General features: G+C 45.7%; 1 protein-coding gene across 1 annotated transcript; it reads left to right on the top strand.

Moving 5' to 3' along the window:
• Window positions 1–3357: 3357 nt before the first annotated feature.
• On the top strand, window positions 3358–6391 carry LOC143751361 (uncharacterized). Its single transcript, XM_077243930.1, has 5 exons — window positions 3358–3641; window positions 4435–4566; window positions 4830–4967; window positions 5199–5280; window positions 5314–6391. The coding sequence occupies exons 1-5, from the start codon at window positions 3557–3559 to the stop codon at window positions 6389–6391; spliced, it is 1515 nt and encodes a 504-aa protein (XP_077100045.1). The 5' UTR covers window positions 3358–3556.
• The last annotated feature ends 3291 nt before the right edge of the window (window positions 6392–9682 follow it).

The following is a 9682-nucleotide window of genomic DNA, read 5'->3' as shown; positions in this document are numbered from 1 at the left end:
GAGCATGCACAGACTACTAACAATCCACACAGTAGTCAAAGTAATTGATAATAATCATTAAAAAACATTATTTAAATAATGTTTTAGGCTCCTACAATACACCTGCATTTTATTTTATTATAGATTCCAAAAAAGAAATGGTGAATGAGGCCCTGGTGAACATGGTCATCAAGGACTCCCAACCCTTTTCCATTGTGGATAATGATGGATTTAGGGAGCTCCTGCATGTGTTGGATCCCACTTACGTGATCCCAACTAGAAAGGTATGTGATTAATAAAGTGGTTCATCATTATTTAAGAAGTTAAAAGTAAGAGTAACTGCATTTATTTCTATCCACAGGCTTTGAAGGTCATGGTTGATCATAAGTACAAGGAGGCTAAGGAGAAGGCAAGAGAGCAGTTGCAGAACGTTCAGGCTATAAGCCTTACCTCTGACATGTGGACATCGCTAAACATGGATGCCTACCTAGCAGTGACTTGCCATTTTATTGACAATGACAAGCTCTGCACTATTTTACTAGGTGTACAGCATTTCCCTAAGAGCCATACTGCTGAGAAATTGGCTACTGGATATATCAAGCTCATGGAGGAGTGGGGCATAAAGGATAAAGTTAAGTGCCTGGTAACTGATGCAGCAGCCAACATGATAGCATGTGTACGATCACTGAATGTTAGGCATGCGGTATGCATTGCACATGCACTAAACCTTATTGTGGGGAAATCTTTTGATGACATCAGTAGCTTCAACGACATTCGAACCAAATGTAGGAAACTTGTGACCTATTTCCGAACAAGAACTACAGCAAAAGAGAGACTGGCCCAAGTACAGGAGCAGATGGGGAGACCAGTTCTGAAAATGATAATTGAAGTGGACACTCGCTGGAACAGCACTTACAACATGCTGGAACGTCTCTATCAGCTGAGAGAGCCAGTGGGGGCAGCCCTGGCCTCTCTAAAGACCGACATCACCCCTCCTACAGCCCTGGAGTATGAGGCAGTCCAGGATGCTTTACATGTTCTTGCCCCTTTCCGCCAGGCTACAGTAGAGCTTTCAGGAGAGAAAAGGGTGTCTGCCTGCAAAGTGATTCCTTTGATGAAGATGCTTAATCACGCTGTAACGAGTAAGCTAGAGGGCCTCAAGTCCAATCCGGCAAGGCAGCTGGGTGACAGCCTTGTACGGAGGGTCAGGGAACAAGCAGTACATTTAGAATCAATAAGTGTGATGACCATACCCACGTTATTGGATCCCAGATTCAAAAAACTGGGATTCTTAAGTCAAGGGAAACTGCAAGAAGGCATATCAAGATTAAAATCTGAATGCGCTACTGTAATCAGAAGTTCTGCTCTCCATTCTGCTTCCACCAATATACCCCCAACTCAGCTGCCAGCCTCTTCAGAAGCAGGCCAATCCACAGACAACAGTAAGTACTATATGTGTTTGTTGTGTGAATGTTCACATTAGTGATTTAGTAATGTGAACCATTGTTAATGGAGTATTTTTTCTTTGTACCTCTATTATTAGGTGACCTTTGGCATCTGCTGGATAGCACGGTTGAACACGGTAGAAGGAGCTCAAGTGCAACAGCAGATGCTACTGTAGAAGTGGACCGATATTTATCTGAAGTGAATCTCACAAGATCTGAGGATCCACTGGTATATTGGGCTCAACATAAACATCAGTATCCTCATTTATACCATCTGGCCCTGGCATTTTTATGTTCCCCCGCATCCTCTGTTCCATGTGAAAGGATCTTTTCCAAGGCTGGAGAGGTTCTGTCCAAGAAGAGGAATCGTCTAAGCCCCAACACACTTGAAAAAATTCTGTTCCTCAATAAAAATAATTTTTAATCCTTCCTTCGTTCCTCTACGTCCCCAGTCCCATAAGCACAACACTGCACAAAAATAGTAACAGTTCAATGCACAAAATCACCAGAAACAATTCTTAACCTTTACCACCCCACACTTTTCTGTTGCACTTTACTTTATTACACTCCCTCCACCATAAGCACTGCACTCAAAACAGTGTCACTTTTGTTGTTCATACTGTCACTATCCAAACCATTTATGAATAATTAATTAACTGTGTGTGTGTGTGTGTGTGTGTGTGTGTGTGTGTGTGTGTGTGTGTGTGTGTGTGTGTGTGTGTGTGTGTGTGTGTGAGAGACAGTTGTCTCTGCAGAAGTAAATTCAGACAGAGAAATATACATATTTTATTTTATACCCAGGCAATGGACAAATGTCTGCTCAGGTATTTTTATTATTGCAAATGAAAGGTTACAGACATTAACAGTGAGAAGAAAATAAATAAATAAAACAGAACAGGGGGGTATACTGACATCATAAGTCTGCTCAGGTCATTGTTTCAGAATGAATTAATTGGTCTGCTATTTATTTGCACAGTAGCTAGGTGTCACTAGTGAGCAATGCTGAATGAAGCTTCGAGTAATGAACCTTTGGGTGAAGCAATGGTCTGTGAGGTCTCAGTGGTTCAGGAAGCCTCATTTTGCCATCACTAGGGGTGCTTCTCAATATCCCTCCTCGTCTCCTCGCTCCTCTGTCCTCCATCCTATGACCCGGAAACCAATCAAGCACAGCCATCTTGAAGGACATCTCAAATCTCTAATTGCACTGCGAGGAGTCGAGGATCGAGGAGTGAGGAGGCTTTCAGAGGAGTAATGAGCGAGGATACACATGTGTATCCTATGCGGAAGTGTTTTATTGACTAAACGTGACGCACGTATACATTCTCCTTCCCCTTCACATCGGTCACAATAATTTGAATTTATACGTTACCCTTGCTGTTTATATAAACTACACATCTCACATATTTCAACAGGGTATCTTGCTTTATTATTATTCATTATGCATTTCTTAAATAAAAAAACTTCAACAACATAAGGGCAGATCCTTTGAGCGCTGCTGATGACGCTATGAAGTGACGCTCGAGTGATCAAGTATTCCAATGTATAAAAAAAGCTTTCATTCAATTCCTCCGTCCTCACTTTCTTTCCTTGCGTCCTTCCCTCACATCCTACAAGGGGAGGAGCTGAGGCGCTAGGAAAGGAGGCGAGGAAAGGAAACGAGGATGCACACATAAGAAATGAGAAGCACCCAAGGTGTAGGAGTTTAGTCCAACTTGTAACTTGTGGTAGAACTCTGACTTGTACCACCTGACCAATGCAGAATCATTCGGCATTGATAGTGTTGCCATACAAACGCTCAATCATCTCCTAATCACGGCAATTATTACAACATCCAACCCTAATCAAACACACCTGAACAAGCTAATCAAAGTCTTCAAGATTAGGCTATATTAGAAAGCTACAGGCAGGTGATTTTCATTATGGTTGGAGTTACACGGGCCTCCAATTGGAACTTTAAAAACGCGTTCAAAAAGCACTTTAAACTGCTTTGACAGCGTTTTTTTTTTGTGTTTGTGGGACTCAGCAACGGGGTTTTTCTTTGTAGGTTTGTGTTCCTCGCTGTCTGCCCCTCCTGACTCACTAATTCAGCACATCTTCCTGCAGAGTTGATTGTGAGATTGCAGGTCGAGAGGATGACCGCTCGAGTGTACTGCTCGTTTAGTGCCGTTTTATTGTGTCTGTCTGCATGTTTGAGCACAACAGACGCTGGAGTTGTAGGTGAGAAGTTATTTTAGCTTCATTACACAGCCCGAAGAAGTGCATAAATGAAGTGCCTAACAAAATTTGACTTTAGATGAATCTCAGCACATAGGCTTACAAAATACAGTACAGATGTCAAGTGGAAGTTCAACTTTGTATGTTGGTTTAGTTTTAATAAGCAAAGTATAAATATGCAAACTGTCATCTGTTTTTCATTGTACAAGTAAAACCCATATAATCACTAATATAAGCCTTTTTGTTTAATGTAAAACAAGAACATTAGTCTTATAACATGGCTACAAAATTACCAATCCGGAGTTTAAACTTTTGCCTAAACTTTTTGTTTTAGCAACTAAATAAGCCTACAATATAACATGGGGAGCTAATTATAACCGGTTGCTCTGCGTTGTGTATATGTAGTGCATTTCTATATTTATGTCTTCTGAGTAGCCTATTAAAATGCTTAAAAGGAAATTAGGGTGGTCATGGGGATGGCATAAATTGATGATGTACACCGGTAAATTTGTATACAACATATTAACTGATGTCCATGTTTTCTATCAGCATTGCACTATTACTCCCTCTACTTTAGTGGGATGGGTTGTAACAGCACTCTCCGTCTCTGAAACCGATTGATGCAGATTATTGAAAAATTGTAGATTTCTAAGCTACTTTGAATTGAAGCAGATGAATGTGTGAATATTGTAAAGTTTGAGACTCATTGCAATACCCCTGACTTGCAAAAGCTGAATCAAACTATTACAGCACTTCCTGGTCTACACAAATGATCCTCTTGAATCCTCTTCTGCAGTGTCCGGTCAGTGTCCGGCGACGCTGACGGTCGAGCCGTCCCGTCGCGGATGCACTTCTGATAGAGACTGCTTTGGAGGACACAAATGCTGTAAATTTCCCTGTGGCCCCGTGTGTGTGCCGCCTGTTTTCAGTGAGTTTTTATTAATGATGGATGCTACACGCCTTCCAAAAACACTGAAAAAACGTTTTGACTCAGAAATTGCTAGTAAGTTTCACAAATAATTGCAAAGAAACCGCAAGCAACACATTGAACTAAACGTGAAACTATGAAGTAGATAGACTGAATATTCCGGTAAAACCTCCTACTATCATCTTATGACAACTTTCTTTTTTTTTTCATACAGTGAATGAGACATTCATTGATGTGGTTTCTGTCATGTGTCTGTATAACAGCAAAGCCAGGAGAGTGTCCAAGCACAAATTTTGGACCAGGAATGTGTGCCGAGATGTGTTGCTATGACAGTGACTGTCCGAACAATGAGAAATGCTGCAGCAATGGTTGTGGACATCAGTGTATGGCTCCATTTGCAGGTGTGTGTTGTATTAGTGTTTGGCTCAGCTTCCTCGTTATTTCAGTTTGTCTTGTTTTCTAATAAGTCGTTCTCAATGTAAAGTATTTAGCCAACTAGCATGGTTTCAAGCACAAGATGGCTTTACAAAATTAACAGAAGATTAATACGGAGTAAAACTTGCAATTTGGTTTTTGTGCTGTATCTGAGACTGAATGCCACTAAATGGATCGACTAATCTGTATCTCTCCAGTGAAGCCTGCAGCCGAACCCCCGAAGCCTCCAGTGAAGCCTCCAGGGAGGCCTGGAGCCGAACCCCCGATGCCTCCAGGGAGGTCTGGAGCCGAACCTCTGAAGCCTCCAGGGAGGCCTGGAGCTGAACCCCCAATGCCTCCAGGGAGGCCTGGAGCCGAACCCCCAAAGCCTTCCACTGAACTGCTTGAGCCTGAACCGGAGCCCTCCACCGAACTGCCAGAGCCGCCTGCAACTGAACCTCCGGTGAAGCCTGCAGCCAAACCAGGGAGGCCTGGAGCCGAACCCCCGAATCCTCCAGGGAGGCCTGGAGCCGAACCCCCGAAGCCTCCAGGGAGGCCTGGAGCCGAACCCCCGAAGCCTCCAGGGAGGCCTGGAGCCGAACCCCCGAAGCCTCCAGGGAGGCCTGGAGCCGAACCCCCGAAGCCTCCAGGGTGGCCTGGAGCCGAACCCCCGAAGCCTCCAGGGAGCGAACGCCCAAAGCTTCCAGAGAGGCCTGGAGCCGAACCCCCGATGCCTCCAGGGAGGCCTGGAGCCGAACCCCCGATGCCTCCAGGGAGGCCTGGAGCCGAACCCCCGATGCCTCCAGGGAGGCCTGGAGCCGAACCCCCGATGCCTCCAGGGAGGCCTGGAGCCGAACCCCCGATGCCTCCAGGGAGGCCTGGAGCCGAACCCCCGATGCCTCCAGGGAGGCCTGGAGCCGAACCCCCGATGCCTCCAGGGAGGCCTGGAGCCGAACCCCCGATGCCTCCAGGGAGGCCTGGAGCCGAACCCCCGATGCCTCCAGGGAGGCCTGGAGCCGAACCCCCGATGCCTCCAGGGAGGCCTGGAGCCGAACCCCCGATGCCTCCAGGGAGGCCTGGAGCCGAACCCCCGATGCCTCCAGGGAGGCCTGGAGCCGAACCCCCGATGCCTCCAGGGAGGCCTGGAGCCGAACCCCCGATGCCTCCAGGGAGGCCTGGAGCCGAACCCCCGATGCCTCCAGGGAGGCCTGGAGCCGAACCCCCGATGCCTCCAGGGAGGCCTGGAGCCGAACCCCCGATGCCTCCAGGGAGGCCTGGAGCCGAACCCCCGATGCCTCCAGGGAGGCCTGGAGCCGAACCCCCGATGCCTCCAGGGAGGGAGGCCTGGAGCCGAACCCCCGATGCCTCCAGGGAGGGAACCCCCGAAGCCTCCAGGGAGGCCTGGAGCTGAACCCCCAATGCCTCCAGGGAGGCCTGGAGCCGAACCCCCGAAGCCTTCCACTGAACTGCTTGAGCCTGAACCGGAGCCCTCCACCGAACTGCCAGAGCCGCCTTCAACTGAACCTCTGGTTAACCCTGCAGCCGAACCCCCGAAGCCTCCAGGGAGGCCAGGAGCCGAACCCCCGAAGCCTCCAGGGAGGCCTGGAGCCGAACCCCCGAAGCCTCCAGGGAGGCCTGGAGCCGGACCCCCGAAGCCTCCAGGGAGGCCTGGAGCCGGACCCCCGAAGCCTCCAGGGAGGCCTGGAGCCGGACCCCCGAAGCCTCCAGGGAGGCCTGGAGCCGGACCCCCGATGCCTCCAGGGAGGCCTGGAGCCGGGCCCCCGATGGCTCCAGGGAGGCCTGGAGCCGGGCCCCCGATGGCTCCAGGGAGGCCTGGAGCCGGACCCCCGATGGCTCCAGGGAGGCCTGGAGCCGAACCCCCGATGCCTCCAGGGAGGCCTGGAGCCGAACCCCCGAAGCGACCAGGGAGGCCTGGAGCCGAACCCCCGAAGCCTCCAGTGTGTGCTGAAAACTGTCGCCAAACTAACCCTTATGGCCAATGTTCAGGTCATAAGTAATGTGGCAATGCATGCAGGTAACTGTGCTGATTTAACCATTGGATGTATGGTATATTTTCCCTGTTATCACCAAATAAATCTCACACTTGTAAGACTACTTTCTCTTTTATATTTCTTTAAGTGTGATAAAGTTGGTGTTTTTTGTGTGCCAGCGTTAGTTTGGCTGTTCTCTCACATAATGGCTGTTCTCTCACATAATGGCTGTTCTCTTACAATAATGGCTGTTCTCTTACATAATGGCTCATTGGAATTCCTGCTTTAGGAATGTGTAAGTTCCCCTCCTGAAGACCCAAACACATTCAAAACGGTTTCAGAGAGGCTAGCAATATTAAGCTAGCTTTGAATGCATCCAAAGCCATGCCTCCTTCAAAACGCATGAATGCACAAAGCAGAGTCTACAAAGTGTCATGAGATGAAAGACTGTTAAATTGCCTCATGTCTCAAAACGCATAACATTAAAAGTGATAATGAACGTAAACATCTTACAGTGCTCTAGTTGTACTATCTGACTAATCCAGATTCATTTCGGCGTTAATGGCGTTGACATGAAAACGAATAAATCCAAATCTGAATCCGAATGAAATGATTGGACTGACTTTTTTTTTTTTTTGGGTCCTGAGACCTTTACAGAAGGTATGTACATTTTACTATTTAGAACACTTCTAATATTGATTGCTATCAGGATATGAAGAGTTTCAACCAGTATTGCCTATAGACCAATAGTCTTCTGCTGCATTCTGAAGCATTTGCTACAAAGCATAGTGGTCACATATATTGGTTGTCGTTGAACAATGTTCGATTGGTCCGTCAGAAATTGTTTTGGGATGGTATGATATGTTCATACAGACAAGTACTTTATGGCCGTGCAAGCTTCAAAGAGATTAGCCTAGCTAAAGGAGGAACGCTCTCAACGTTAGGCCAAATCTGCACGATTAGGGACTCCAGTATGTGAGCATGAAACATGGAAAACTTTACGTGTGACATGAACAAGACTTTAAGTAGACTAAACATACTCTAACGTACACATACATGCATGCATACATGTTTACCTAGGGAAAGAGAGCTGAAGCAGAATACAGGAAAGCAAGAAGTTATAGCATTGCTTAAAATTCAGCAGATCAGCAGCCTTGAGCAAACCATCAGTTTAGTTCTAACACGCCCTTCTTTAAAATGGGTAAGGATACATAATGTATCAAATAATGAGACTTAAGTTTGATTCTTGCATGCCTTCCCCTTTTGAATTAAACTGTCCTGATGCAGTTTGTTGAGGGCTCCAGTTGATCTTTGCTGATGTTGTCTTGATGAGAGAGAACCAGTAGGAGTCAGAGGATCTTTGGTGAATGGAAGTCAAGGCCTAGCCTGGCACAAGGTTGGGGGTGCTTAGAAGACTTCTAGTTCAGCATCGTCTTCACAGTCGGTACTGAAATTTAAAAAATGTGACGCTTTGAGCACTGTTGAGCAGAATCATAAACACCTCTGATTGGCCATTGTGTTCATGAGCTCATCGGATATGTCTACGATTGGCTACAATGATCAACGCACCGGAGCGTTTGAGAGCACAAACGAATATATAGGATTAAAAGGGTTTATTTCTCCTTCTCAGCAAGAACACACAACTCTCTGCAAATTCCTTCTGGGTCATATTTGTCTTATCAGATAATAGGAATCATGTCTAAACTGTACTCTGTACTCTCTGCTAGAGTTGGAAAGAGATCACAGAGATAACGCATGACTAAATTACGACGAGAGCAGAAATAACAGCCACCTCTAATCTAAAGGCAGTGTCTGATTGGTCAGAACTCATCCAGGAGGCTGGACAAACATTTGAGTTTAAAATCTTAGGACACGAACAAATTAGAGTAGCCATGACATTTTAGACCAGCCAGACGAGTAAACTTTTTTTTCGGCGAGCAGACGCAATAACCCAAATCAAGATCAGAAGAACATAGGTTAAATAGCTTCATTCAAGCCATCGAACGTGAACATTCAAGCTCGTCTCACTTTTCTTTCTCTTACTTAGTTTGTTTTCTGTTCCGTTGAGAGTCTCGGTTCTAAGTTAAGTTTTGCTGTAAAGTTTCGGTCAACGATTTGACTGCAAAGCCCGCTTCCAACTTCAAAGACTTTCCATCCAACCGCCAACACACCACGTGTTTGGGTTAAATTAATGATTGATGGTTCGTTCAGGTCATGTCTTATAAGTGCATATAATTCTAGAACCTTGGGATTTCATCAACTCATTCTTTCACTCTCTTTCTTTCTGTAACTCATATGAATGTGTGTGAGCATGTGTTTGTGTTAGATATCAGTTTTATCTGTTAGGGTAATCAATAAAAACTTGTCTGTATTTTAAAGAGAAGTGTTCTTGTGTTATGTGCTTACGAATTTAAAGTCTTAAACTGCTGATCTAAGTTACCTTGCTAATAAATAGTGTTTTCACTATAGTTTGGATATTTATAATTGCTCGGCCGCCCTATGAATTAATTCATTATTCCCTTTGAGCTAAATTGACCTGTTTGACCCTTACAGCACCATATGACTAGGAAGTCAAAGCTCAAATCACAGTCTTTGTTCTACCCACTTAATTGATAGAAGTGCGAGTGTATTACATTATATAAAATGTGCCAATTTCTCGATAAGTGACGTCAAACAATGCATTTACTGTAGGATCTAGAAAAAAATCTGAT

Source organism: Siphateles boraxobius, unplaced genomic scaffold (assembly GCF_051911475.1).
Source record: "Siphateles boraxobius isolate OS27281-9 unplaced genomic scaffold, OSU_SipBor_1 250, whole genome shotgun sequence".
NCBI lineage: Eukaryota > Metazoa > Chordata > Actinopteri > Cypriniformes > Leuciscidae > Siphateles > Siphateles boraxobius.
The sequence above is the reverse complement of the archived record's forward strand: the minus strand, read 5'-3'. Positions and strand labels throughout refer to the sequence as shown.

Coding starts and splice junctions, on each gene's coding strand:
- LOC143751361 (XM_077243930.1), top strand. CDS start 3,557: ATGACCGCTCGAGTGTACTGCTCGTTTAGTGCCGTTTTATTGTGTCTG. Junction 3,642..4,434: donor AACAGACGCTGGAGTTGTAG/GTGAGAAGTTAT, acceptor CCTCTTCTGCAG/TGTCCGGTCAGTGTCCGGCG. Junction 4,968..5,198: donor GTGTATGGCTCCATTTGCAG/GTGTGTGTTGTA, acceptor GTATCTCTCCAG/TGAAGCCTGCAGCCGAACCC.